The sequence below is a fragment of the Cololabis saira genome, chromosome 8 (assembly GCF_033807715.1).
Source record: "Cololabis saira isolate AMF1-May2022 chromosome 8, fColSai1.1, whole genome shotgun sequence".
NCBI lineage: Eukaryota > Metazoa > Chordata > Actinopteri > Beloniformes > Belonidae > Cololabis > Cololabis saira.
In genome coordinates, this window is record NC_084594.1 from 21,216,047 (window position 1) to 21,230,352 (window position 14,306).

The following is a 14,306-nucleotide window of genomic DNA, read 5'->3' on the forward strand; positions in this document are numbered from 1 at the left end:
TGATGGCTTTTTATTTCCCTCACGCACGACCTTAACTCCAGGTGAAACTACTTAGAGTTGAGTAAATTACCTCAAATCCGCTGTTCTGGAACCGAAAACTCAGAGTTTCTGATCTCAGAGTAGATCAACTAAGAGTTCAGGATTAGACTCAGAGTTTGTTGAACCTGCTTTGTGAAACGGACCCCTGATCTTCATCAAAGCCACCGTAAGAGACAAACACAAAGTGTATTGAGATAACAACAAAGACTTATTAGTTCTTGGGTTTTATGGTACGTACCCCTTAAATATCAGTGGTAAGAGTAAGTGAACCCTTGGCATTAACATGTGCTTGAACCTCATTTTAGCCACAATGACTTTAAGCGCGGACTGTGAGTAATTTTGAATCGGTCCTGATTGAAGCTCTTCAGAGCTGCCTCAGCTCAGACACATTTGTAGGATGTCTGATGCAAAAATCTGGCACAAGCCAGTGTCTTTCTTGTGCCGGTCCCAAGCCCGGATAAATGCAGAGGGCATCTGACATAAAACCTATGCTGAATAAACAATGACGCAAGTCACAAATCAGATTTTTCCATACTGGGTCGGTTGAGGCCCGGGTTAATAACGATCGCCACCAGTGCTGTTAACCTGCAGGGCGCCAATGGAAATTGGGTTACTGTGGGTCGAAGAAGGAGCAGAGGAGGAAGGCGTGTCCATAGGCAGAGAGAGGAGAGGAGTGTCAAGAGTCCAAGACTGAGAGTGGGCACTTTGAATGTAGGGACGAGGACAGGAAAGCTAGAGAGTTGGTTGACATGAGGCAGAGGAGGAAGATGGATGTACGTACTTGTGTGTCCAGGAGAGCGGGCAGAAAGGTAGCAGGGCAAGGAGCTTAGGAGCATGTTTAAACTGGTCTATCTTGGTACCTATCTTCAAGGAGGAGTATGTTAGGAATGTTCTGGGGTTGAAAAGAGTGTCAAATATACTGATGAGTGTAAATCTGGAAATTGTTGTTGTTCAATGTTGTCAGTGGTTATGCCCCACAGGTAGGATGTGAGTTAGAAGAAAAGGAGAAATTCTGGAGTGAGTTAAATGAAGTGATGCAGATTATCCCCAGAGGTGAGAGAGTGGTGATTGGAGCAGACTTCATTGGACGTGTCGGTGCAGGCAACAAAGTGGATGAGGAAGTGATGGGCAGGTTGGTATCCAGAACAGGAATGCAGATGGACAAATGGTGGTAGACTTTGCAAAAAAACCATAGCATCCTTTTCCCAATAAACTCACTATCCCTTCCTTGTACATGTCCAAACCATCTCCAATCTGGCCTCTCTGACTTTATCTTTAAAACATTTAACATGTGCCGTCCCTCTGATGTACTCATTCATGGACATGTATGGGAGCTGCAAGATGGTGTTGAGGTGTGTCATAGGTGTGACAGAGGAGTTCAAGGCTACGGTGGGACTGCACCAAGGATTGGCCATGAACCCCTTCTTGTTTGCTATGTTGATGGACAGCCTGACAGATGAAGTCAGACAGGAATCTCCATGGACTATGGTGTTTGCAGATGACATTGTAATCTGTAGTGAGAGCAGGGAACAGGTGAAGCAACATTGAGAGAGGTGGAGGTATGCACTGGAAAGAAGAGGGATGAAGGTTAGCTGCAGCAAGACAGAGTGCGTGCGTGAATGAGAGGGACACAAGTGGAACAGTGAGGTTATAGGGAGCTATAGAAGGTGGAGGATTTTAAGTACCTAGGATCAGTCCAGAGCAACGTAGTGTGTGGAAAAAGAGGTGAAGAAACATGTTGAAGCTGGTTGGAAACGGGTGCAGAAAATTGTCAGGAGTGTGACAAAAGAGTATCAGCAAGACGGAAGGAAAGGTCAACAAGACAATGGTGAGACTAGTTAAGGGACAGGATGCAGAACTAGAGGTTGCAGAAGTGAAAATGTTGAGGTTCTCTTTGGGAGTGATGAGGATGAATAGAACCAGGAATGAGAACATCAGAGGAACGGCACATGTTAATTTTTTTAAAGATAAAGTCAGAGAGTTCAAATTGGGGATGGTTTGGAAATGTACAAAGGAGGGATAGTGAGTGAGATGGGAACTGCCAGGCAGGAGGCCTATGACCAAAGAGAAGATATATGGATGCAATGAAGGAGGACATGAGGTTGATTTGTGTAAGAGAAGAAGACACAGAGGATAGGCTTAGATGGAGACAAGATTATTTCAAAGCATTTGACCAGTCAGGCTAATTTCTATTAACCGTATTTGTTTTGTGAGGGTTATGGTAAAGCTCACATAGCTAGGTTCTTCTTATGAACAGCAAACCTAAAATGTTTGAGTGTCTTTTATGAATTAAAGTCGCGTGTTTCAGTCACCTGATTCAAGGTTCGCAAACTAATGACTCCAATTAGCTTTTGTTGAAGTAATGAGTCTCGGTTCACTTGTGCTTTTCTCTATCACTGTGCATTTTTAGTGGGTATGTTCAATAAATAAATTGTAATTCTTTGTGTATTTTCAGCTTTAGTGTAATATGTTTGTCTTTCTTTATGACTTGGATGAGGAGTTGATCACATTTTATGACAAATTAATGAAGAAAACCAGAAAATTCCAATGCGTTAACATACATGTTCTGTCCACTATAGTAAGAAAACGTAAAAAGAAAATAAGTGAAGTCTCTTAAAAGGAACTTTGACTCATAAGCCCATTATCTGTTTCATAGCCAAGTAATAACACCCATAGGCCTGGATTTGTTTTGTTATTTTAGCTGTAAATGAGTAAAAATATATACTATAAGTCTTTTTGCCCTTTTTATTCAGAATAGCCTGAGCTTCCAATGCCTACTGTAATGTAAGGTGCACAGGGTAAAATCTAGGTGGAACTGATTCCTCTGCCCGTTTTTAGACAGCAGTACTCCACTAAACATCCAATCAAGCTCACCTTTACTTAACAAAGTTACAGTAATGTAAAAAGCTGGGGTGCTTTTGTTCTGGGTTCCTTTAAAATGGGCCAATTTTGCAAGCTGCACCCATTGTTTTTTCATTCATAAAAGGTTTAAATACAGTGTTATACACATCAACGTGAAAATTAAATACTTATTTTAATGCCCCCCAACAACTATTTCAAATCATCAAAGCTTAACACATATTTTAAACTACAGAGATGGCCATCAGTCTATTATTTGAAGAAATCAGCGCTGTTGCTTATTGTAATAGCTATCTGTAACCTAATCCTCTGCTATGTTCTGTCACAAATTGCCAGCGGTTGGCATATAAGATGTTTTCATACACGCAAAACACACTAATAGCAAATGTAAGCAAAGTACGAAAGTGAAATGTCTTACTGATGAAGGTCAAACTATCATTATAGGAACAAAATGTTCCTGGAGACACCCTTCTTCCCTAACACGACCTCTACATCATTCTAAGCTTTTCAAACCTTGAAAACCATAACGGGAATACAACACAACTGAACCCCAGTTCCACCACAAGTTAACCCTTTGGACTACAATTTAACAGTCCCGTGAGTCTTTGCACGAACTGGCATGATGCTCTTTTCTTTATAGCCTATGCATCATCTTCCGTTTTATGTTTACAAATGTCACCGCACTTGAATTTTACCCAAACATGAGTCATATTTATCTCAATGTAGCTCCTAGAGACCTCGGCCGCAATGTCCATGACATGACTGCTACCCGTTATGTGCACTGTGACATCCTGAATCTCTGAAATGTCCTGATCATGTAGCCAGTGTTCATCTAAAATGCTTCAAAATGATATGAGCCATTGTTCCTTTTAAGAAAAACATAGATCTCGTAAGAACACTGTTTGTGACAGAACAGGAACATTTTGTCAAAAGAGCTGATGAATGTGTTTCGTCATTCAGCCAATCAATCATATCTGAGTGATATGAGCAGCCTCGGGAAATTATCAGCGGCTTCATCAACACATTGTCAGCCACATTACTGTTAGGTGCCAAAACGGAGGACACAGTAAAGCTTAAGGCACGTGTCAGTCAATGGTTATTGTGCTGGATGGGAAGAGCGAGAAAAGGCGAGACTCACCCAGTATAGCACGTCTGTCCAGCCCTCCATGGTGATACACTGAAACACTGTCAGCATGGCAAACAGAAAGTTGTCAAAGTTGGTGATGCCACCGTTGGGACCCTGCCAGCCCTCCCTGCACTCTGTGCCGTTTATGGAGCATTGGCGCCCGTGCCCTGAGATAGCACATGGAGCTGGTTCCTCTTCTGAAATCGCGTCTACAGGAAGAGACTGTAAGTCATCAGACTGTTCTTTCTTATTACATGTTACTCTACTTTCATCCAGCGAGCTAGTTTTCAGGACTGAAGTTGATAGCATAAACGCTGACCACAGCCATCACTTCACATCACAAAAGTGAGGAACACATTAGAAACAACTTGACATTTTAACCTCCAAGCTGACTTTGAGGAAGCTTTTGCATGTTTGCACCACCTTGTCATTTTGCTGGTGTGGAGTTACCAAAGCACAATGTAAACCCTTGTAGTTAATCAATTTGCTACATTACCTGTTTACTGTTTAGCATGCCAGGGTTTATACAGCAATCCTTATGTTAAATTTAATACCAATTTAATACCTTTTTCACTACCTTCAGATTTAAAAAAAAAACTGTCACAACATTAAGTGTTAATCACAGACCTTTTAACATTAATACAGATTTTGAACTATAGAACACTATACATAACAGACTTATAGACTCATTGATGTTGACCAGATGTTTCACATTTATTTCACTTTGTGAATGACAATAAAATAGACTGCTTAAAATGTAAAAGGTAAAAAAATAATACCAATTTAAAAAAAAAAATACCTCTGACAGTGAATTTAACACTTTTAATGGCCTTAAATTTGGCAATTTTCATTTATCACTTTTTAATACTTTTTAAAACCCGGCGGAAACCCTGCATGAAGATGAGGTTTCAGACTGTTAGTAATACGCTGTGTGTAAATTTCTTTTATTTTGTTCCCCGGTGGGATTGTGGGGAAACATCTTCTGTCAGGTTAATGTTTTTAATGTGAAGGGTTAAGCGTTATTCTGCTCTTGACCACTCATAGTAGTTTTACATTGCATGCCATATTCACCTACATGTGTTTCTTTCTTTAGACTATCCAGATTTCTTTTTTCTGGAAGTGTGTCTATGACAGAACCCAACAGCAATATGGGGTTCAGCATCTTACCCAAGGACACTTTGGTATGTGGACTGAGAGGCCCGGGATCAATTAGCAGATGACTGATCAGCATCCTGAGCTGCAGCTGCATCAAAATTCTAAATTATGCAAATGAAAAGTCTGCCGGAACCTCTCCATGTATATGAGCGCTCACACTCGCTGATGATCAAGTGCATTTAATGAGCAGCACCAGGCTGTTTGAAGTATAGAACCAATAAAGGTGTACTGACTTTTTACAAGTTTAATTGTAAAAGTGAAAGAGGAAGTACCTTTTTTTTTTTTACTTGATTGTACTTCATACATTAGTTGTAAAAGGTTTAAGGTGACTGAACACTAAAGCAAAACAAAAAGTAGTCATAAACAGAATGTGCTTTCAGGTGTAAGAGACAACCAAAGGACTTACCTTGGCCAGATATAAAGCAGGTTGCATGCATTTTACCGATGAAAAGCTCCAGGCCAATGATAGCATAGATAATGATGACAAACAAGACCAGGAGGGCTATGTGCAGCAGAGGGACCATGGCTTTAATGATGGAGTTCAACACCACCTGTAAACCTAAGCAGAGATGAAAATGAGTGCATCACAGCATTGAAACCTGGCTACACATGGATTAGCAGCAAAATACCATCACAGTTCATTAGCTTTACCTGTCTATTTCCCTGTTCCTAATGAAAAAATAACAAAACACAATAATGCCAGATAGTAAAGTGTTCAAACCTGTACAGCGGCATGGAAAAAGATGCGAATGCGATGCGATGCGAAAATCCTAGTTGTTTACGTTATGTTTGTGAACATAGAGCATGTACTGTATTATGGATTTCTATAAATAGCTAAAGACCAAAACACCTACGTTTTGTATGAGTGTGAAATCATTTTAAGTGAAGGAACTCTACATACATCTAAAACAACATCCATCTTTCAAGTACAGTATATATGTTTTAGTTAAAATTTGTTGTTATTACATCCAAGGTGATGATATAGCTGGTGAATGTAGCTGATGAATGGATGTGTTTAAAACTTACCAACAAACTACTCTGGGAAAAGGAACTAAGATCATTTCACAATGAACGCACTAAGTATGTGGTGCCTCTTTGTGAAGCTCAGGATGTACAGTAGGAGTAGAGAATCCAATATCAGAGAGCTCAGGAGGCAGCAATAATAATAAAGTCCTTTATTTATGTATTTATTTCTTCACAAAATGTGCTGCTGCAGTAAGATATAAAAGAACATAAAAGCTTGAAGTAAAGGTGAGCACCACAGGGATGCACAAGGGAAGTGCAACAAACAAAATGGCAAGGGGAAACATGTAAACACACAGGAGCTGATGATATTGAGGTCTAAACAATCAGAGCAACGAGAGGAAGAAGCAGACAGGGAGGGAAAGAACAAGCACACACAAACGCAAAAGAGTAAAACAACAAAACACAGAACAAAGGATTCATCAGGAAAGAACACAAGCAAGCCAGGAGCAATAGAAATCAACATGACACTTTCCCACTACTTACTGGGTACTCCTGAGACCAGCCGCAGGGGTCGCAGCACACGGAAGGCTCGAAGGGCTTTAACGTCGAATCCACCTGACTTTCCTCCGTGTCCGTGCATCGACGCATGGAGCTCCGCTCCCTCGAGCTCTGCTTTCTCGTCTTTGGTCAAAAGCTCCAAGACAACACTAAAGAGTCTGTTACAAAACAAACGGGCAAAAAAATATATATATATATACATTTATTTTTAAATGCAGATAGATTCCAGCAAAAAATTCTGTCTTCTACAGCTTCAAATGTGAACACTCCCTCCTCGTCCTTCTCATGTTACAGCAGCCTAAAATTGTTGTATAATGATTTTTTTTCAGACTACATTCAAGACTGCAACATGTTGGGAATTTTCCAGAATGTACAAAATTGAAAACAAAAAAAACAAAAATCTGGAAGTCTAGTGTTACATAAAAGCAAAAATTCAATGTCCTTTTATTTTGAAATGTTTCCCAACTTTCATAATCAGTGAGAGATTTTCCTTTTTTTAACAATCTACAAACGTGTTCTATTAAACTAGTTTCATTAACAGGGCTTATTTCTAAATTAAGCACTGCGGCATGTAATAAAAAGTGCACCATTCAGAAGAAGTATTTGATACAACCCAGTGTAATTAGATTTGATGGTATTAACATTAGTCGGGAAGCACTAGTAATATTGTAGATAAATATCTCTGGTTAAAAAGCTGGAGGCAATGCTGAAAGTGCAACATAACATCAGAGCATCTCATTGCCTACAGCTCAATATCTGTTGTGTATACACACACACACATTTAAACAGAACCAACGCAGGAGAGAGATGCACCGCCAACACCACAAACAGAGGAATCAAGAACTGAATAGGCTATATCTCTCCCAATGAAAGAGGATACTTCATTGCAAGCAGACTTTCCTCACCTCGCCAGCATGGAAAGTAACCCTCCCTCCCCATTAACGCTGTGAACTAACAGTGAATGAAGCTGCCGATAGGGGCTGGAACAAGTTCTGATGGCCTTTAAGCAAAGTTTCGACTAACTTATGTTCTACTGAGTCACAGCTGCAAGACTGACTGCCTTCTGCTGGGGGTTTGATTAGTCATCCAGTTATGCTGGAAAGAAAACTCCCCCCGCACACGTCTACCAGAATTTTATTGAACATACCTCACAAGTACCAGGTTTCTATCCCAGTGGGTCAGGATATATAAAGGAGTTTCCTTGTGCCTTCAAGTATTATTCGATTCTTTCAAGTATCACTACAGGTGTTAAGTCCACAGTGACCCGTAGGTCAATGCTGACTTCTAGTGATATTCCAACAATCCGACTCTGATTTTTGTTCTCATTCGCCTTCTCCATTCATTATATGTATGTACATATTTGTATCTTTTATGATTATTTATCTTCATTGTTGCATATATGTGTATGTGTGTGTGTGTGTGTATGTATATATATATATATATATATATATATATATATATATATATATATATATATATATATATATATATATATATATATATATATATATATATATATATATACATATATATATGTGATGATATATATATGTGATGAATGTATGATTAAGTAAGAACAACAATATCTCCATTTTTCAGTTTTTTGATGATTTCAGTTTAGCTTTAGTTAGTCAAACATGTAGTTTTAATTTTATTTTGGAAAAATTGGTTTTATATTTTGAGTAGTCACAGATATTGACAAATAATGTACGAAAGATTCCTGTCAACAAAAACCCTTTATTCTTTTCTTCGAGTAATTAGAAAATAAGAATTAATTTACTTGTTCCTGGTGCATGTTGGACTCCGGCAGGGCTGCCCTTTGTCACCGGTCCTGTTCATAATTTTTATGGACAGGATTTCTAGGTGCAGCCAGGGGCCGGAGGGGATCCGGTTTGGGAACCTCAGGATTTCATCTCTGCTTTTTGCGGGTTGATGTTGTCCTGTTGGCTTCATCGGACCGGGACCTTCAGCATGTGCTGGGGCGGTTTGAGGCCGAGTGCGACGCGGCAGGGATGAGAATCAGCACCTCCAAGACCGAGGCCATGGTTCTCCATCGGGAAAGGGTGGCATGCCTTCTCCGGGTGGGTGGAGAAGTCCTGCCTCAGGTGGAGGAGTTCAAGTATCTCGGGATCTTGTTCACGAGTGAGGGAATGATGGAGCGTGAGATTGACAGACGGATCGGTGCAGCGTCCGCTGTTATGCGGTCGATGTACCGGACCGTCGTGGTGAAGAAGGAGCTGAGTCGAAACGCGAACCCCTTGATTTACCGGTCAATCTACGCACCTACCCTCACCTATGGTCATGAACTTTGGGTAGTGACCGAAAGGATCAGATTGCGGATACAAGCGGCCGAGATGAGTTTCCTCCGCAGGGTGGCTGGACGCTCCCTTAGAGATAGGGTGAGGAGTTCGGTCACCCGTGAGGAGCTCGGAGTCGAGCCGCTACTCCTCCGCATTGAGAGGAGTCAGCTGAGGTGGCTTGGGCATCTGTACCGGATCCTCCTGGACGCCTCTCTAGGGAGGTGTTCCAGGCATGTCCCTCCTCCCTAGGGAGGTGTTCCAGGCATGTCCCTCCGGGAGGAGACCCCGGGGAAGACCCAGGACACGCTGGAGAGACTATGTCTCTCAGCTGGCCTGGGAACGCCTCGGACTCCCCTGGGAAGAGCTGGAGGAAGTGTCTGGGGTGAGGGAAGTCTGGGCATCTCTGCTGAGACTGCTGCCCCCGCGACCCGGGAACGGATAAGCGGCGGTAAATGGATGGGTGGATGGAATTAATTTGAAGTTTGAAAAATGAAGAGCCAATCATAGAAAAACAAAGTACGAAACAAAAACGAACCTGAAGTTAATTTTAACTGCAATTTTATTTTGTTTCATAACTGTGGTTTTATTTTTATTTCATTTTCTATAATAACTGTGGGAGAGAGGATTGTTTTTGTTTTGTTTAAATTTATTTTACAGTGAGAAGATCCGGGTTTAAATCCAGGGTTGGGCCTTTTGACATTCTCGTGCATGTGTGGGTTTTCTTTTTTCTTCTTACTTCGGCTTAGTCCCACAGTCCATAAACATGCATGTCATGCTAATTTATCAATCGTATAGGATTAAGGAGGAGCATGAATGCTTGCAATCTCATTTGCCTCTGTGTGGCTTTGTGATGGGCTGTGTGCCCCACCTCTCACCTGTTGGGCCTTTTATTATATATATATATATATATATATATATATATATATATATATATATATATATATATATATATATATATATATATATATATATATATATATATATATATATATATATACCTTCTCAGCTCATCTCAATGTTGCCTAAAATGAAAGTCCCTTTCTCTAATGTTTTGTTTTCCTTGGCCTTACTGTTACTTTTGTCTTTGTTACCAAACTAATTTACATATCTGAGAACCAATACATAACAACATTATCAGTACATGTCAGGTTACATTTTTCCACTTGTTTTTCTTTTATTATTATGATAAAGGAAATAGAGGAATCTTTTAGTGCCACCAAACTACAATGTGCACAAACACATTTGAGCCTGTCCCCTAAAAAATGTACTCCATCTCTGATAACATCTCAGTGTGCCATCTCAGTGATTTAGCAGCAACAATCACTTTTCATAGCAGAGGCAGCCGTCTTTGTGTCCGAATGGATGCCTGGATCAATCCTGCATGCGGAACACAGACAGAGATCTGACCCAGCTACCCACTGGACTGTGTGTGTTAGAGGAGAGATAGAGGGTGGAGAAGGGGGGGAGAGCTTTGATGCAGATGAAGATAATATGAGGAGAGTGTGCAAGAGATGGAAATGAGGGCAAGTGAGGTGGGGAGGTATACAGTGCAAATCATCTGAAATGTGAAAACGGGAATGGGTAATAATCAGAACGAGCTACGGAGGCAAAGCAGAGCAAGACGGCAGATTGTGAGCAAAAGAAACAGAGAGGAGAGGAGGTTGAGATGAAGTATGGAGAGATGGTGACTCACTCTATTTGGTGGTAAAAATCTGATTTATTCTCTCTGTCTTTTCTGGGTCATATTCTGTGGGTGTATGAGGGTCTTTATTAGCACATGGCCACTTGGAGCAGAGGCTTAAGCAACTTTAACTTCTCCTTTAACAAATACTACTAACTGTCAGAGATGAAACCGCAAATCCAAGCATGGGGCTCAAAATAACGGAACAAAACCTTGTAACCTAGTCTTGCTAGAAAGACGGGAAAATAAGAATAAAACATTTTTTATCAGTGTGGTTTAATGTCAACTGTAGCAGCAAAGTAAAACTAAATGATCATGTGGACTTACCCGATCACCACAATGACAAAATCCAGCATGTTCCAGCCGTTTCTCACATACGCATTCTGGTGCATCACTAGACCATAAGCAATAATCTTCAGAAAGGTTTCAATTGTGAAAATGATGAGGAAGGCATATTCGACTGTTTCCTGCAGACACGCAAACATAAAGAAAATGCATTGTAATTACACATTCATTATATAATATAGTGATACTTTATTTTGCCACAGTGCATGTACCAAAAAGAAAAAAAAAAACAGAAAAAAATGTTCTTAACTTAAATAAAGATTTAAACTTCATATTATGCTTCTCCTGAAACTTTATATAACACATGTGTTTGTGTATTTTTTAGGCTGCAGGTCAGATGAAAAAACTGAAAAAAAGAAAAGGAGACATCTGGTCTTCTTACAGTGCACCAAATCCAAGTGGGTAGACTCTCACCCCTAATATAAAAGGCAGTTTGATGAAGTCATGTAAAAAAGATATGAAGTATAAAGAAAATATTTCATAATGGACCCATTAGGAGAAAGCAACACAGAGAACAGAGCTGGGGTCAGAGAGAGGCTGGGTGCCTCAAAGGAGTCTTTTATCACTGACATGAAATATGGAGCATTTTTAATTGTAATATCATAAAGACAGCAGTCTACTGTTGTGCTGGAGAGTGAGTTAGGTGACTAAGTCTGAAAAACACCTTGGACGCAGATGCAGAGAGAAAGCTGAAGGGATCAGATTCAGGGAGAAACACTTAAATGACAGCTCAAAAGGACAAGGGCTCATCAAATGATGAAAACCCTGCTCTCAGACACAGCGTCCCCTTCAACAATTGCTCTTTTTTTCCAGATTATAATCAAATCTCAGCTCATATATTCACATATCCAAGATACATGGATTCTGAAAAGATACATCAAAGGTGCCATTGTGCCTTTAATGTAATCTATTGTGGTAAAGCACTTTGTTTGTTTTTAAGAATAAAAATGACACATTCCTGTACTTACTGTATAAAATGGCTTTGATAAATGTTGCTATGTGGAGATGGGAAAGATGTAACTCAGCTGTGTAAGTCAGCACTGCTTGTTTCAAAGGCACAGAGACGGCAGGAACATTAAGCCATCAGGTTGAGGTCGACCGGGAGTGAAGCTGACAGTAGAGACACGCATAGGCAAGCAAAGGTGGTATGTGCGTTTCAGTGCCACGAGATGCTTAAGTGTGGGTGGACACTCTAAATGTGACTCAGCTTGTTAAGGACAGTCCTAGGACTTCCCTTGGGACCAGAGAAAGATGCTCTTCATTGCTTATTTATGAAGTAAGTCAGCAAAAAAGTCTGCACATAGGATGGTATTCAAAATATCTATCCATCAGCGGAAGACTACACTAAATACAGTACAGAGTGTAATTTAACCTTTGACCCAGGAAACACAATGCAAGGGAATGCACATACCCACACATGATTATACCGATGACAATCTCTTCTCCCTGAGGGAGTCCTTCAGCTCTGTGATCTCTGCAGACTATAAATGGAGAAGCACTGCGGGCAGCCGGCCCTAACTGCAGATTGTGAGAAGCACTTAGCCCAGAATAAGAGACATGGGCCTCTTTGTTACTGAAGTAAAAGGTTGAGTTAAGCTCACGGCTGTGCCTCTGTGACACAGAGAGAACAAAACACTTCATGTGAGGACGGGAGGAAAGTGGCGGAAAGACGAATAAACAGCTTTAGAGGGATTTCCAACCGAAGGGAACAGATAACAAACTGATGCCGTTATCTGCTGGTGGTTAAAAGGAAAAAAAAAAAAATCATACGCATATATCTGAGCATGCCTATTTATGGCAGAAATAACATGATATGGCCACATTCAAAACTCCTTTTTTAATTCATGATATATTACAGTCATTTTAAAATAATATATAGCCTATTTCAATTTAAATGTTTTATGTATTAGGATATAATGTTTCTCACGTACAAATAAGCTTTCTCATTGTAAAATTAGAAACATGTCCTGACTGCTCTAGGATGGCCTTATAACCCCCCCAAATCTGAGCAACCAATACTAAGATCATAGCTGATGTGTTTCCTCTTTGGCATAATGTGAACTCTCCCTGAATACTCCAGAACAACAAACTGCCATTATCTTCTCTCATCAATGCCAATGCACTTGCTGATGATAAATCATTTAAGGCTGTACTTTACCTTTTTAATTCTTATGAAAACAATACGAGTGTACCTTTACCTCTGTATTTTGCCTTGACACAATGAAATAATGTGAAATATCATGTTCTTTATCTCAGTTTGTATTTGCTTAGTTTAATACCTGCTATGGATTCCCAGATACATCAAACCACTTATTTAAAGAGTCATTTTCCATTGTGTTCTTATTTATAAACCTATAAAAGCACATTTGTGTTCACAGAAGTAATCAGGTATATAGATAGATAATATATATAAAGTGTAAAGATGTATTATATCATCAGACAATGATAATATTTCCAATGAAAGTAACTGTAGTAGATTTATGCAAGCTGCCATCACATTTGAATATAATAGAAAATGATGAGCATTGCCTTCTCACTTAAATGGCACATATTCATTCATAAGCAGGTAGATCTGTGAGCAGCAGCAGAAAATGGGGAAAGACAACAAGAAGAAAGAGACAGAAGAAAAGGGCCTTTGGGGACGAGCAGAAATATCTGTGACTCATCTTAGTTTATTTGTGCTGAAAAGAGATCTACCGTAATACTCCATGTTTCCTCCCTTCACACCGTTCATGGACGTTATCAGCAGTAAACGTGTTAATTTCACCTGTTGCTATCCTCTCCGGTATGCACAAAAACATGGTTCACCAGGCATAAGCAACATGCATCCTAACAGCAAGACGGTAAACCAACACCACGGGACACAACCCCAACACTCACAGCCTCATCGTCCTTCTGCCACAGGGTAAGTGTTCACATCTACAGGCACAACTCAGTTCATCTCGCAGCTGATCAGTTCACCATACGACATATGATGCTGCTGACCCGCTGTACCGTTCACTCTCTTACAGAACACGCCATATGACTGAGCCAAGCGGGCAACAGTAATGTGAAGCCGTTAACGGTACAGAGTCAGAGTCTGCAGTGCTGTTTATCTTACTCGAGACCGTACACAGAAACCATTCATTTTGTGAAGGACAGGGAAGGAAACAAAGACAAAAAAAATCAATAAAAGCTTTTCTTGCAGTGATGACAATTAGAATACGTTTCGTTGCTTCGACACACCTCTCTCAAATGAGCAGATTATTAACAGAATTGACCTTGATGAGAAGCTGAT

General features: G+C 40.2%; 1 protein-coding gene across 9 annotated transcripts in view; it reads right to left on the reverse strand.

Annotated features, from left to right (window-relative positions):
• cacna1da (calcium channel, voltage-dependent, L type, alpha 1D subunit, a) overlaps window positions 1–14,306 on the reverse strand; it is an 81,749-nt gene that overhangs the window by 45,385 nt on the left and 22,058 nt on the right. For all 9 annotated transcript variants that reach the window (XM_061727156.1, XM_061727155.1, XM_061727163.1 and 6 more), the window contains exons 4-7: window positions 11,012–11,151; window positions 6,689–6,861; window positions 5,586–5,738; window positions 4,037–4,233 (exon numbers count right to left, since the gene is read on the reverse strand). In XM_061727156.1, coding sequence (XP_061583140.1) covers window positions 4,037–4,233; window positions 5,586–5,738; window positions 6,689–6,861; window positions 11,012–11,151 — 663 coding nt within the window. The remainder of the gene's footprint in view (window positions 1–4,036; window positions 4,234–5,585; window positions 5,739–6,688; window positions 6,862–11,011; window positions 11,152–14,306) is intronic.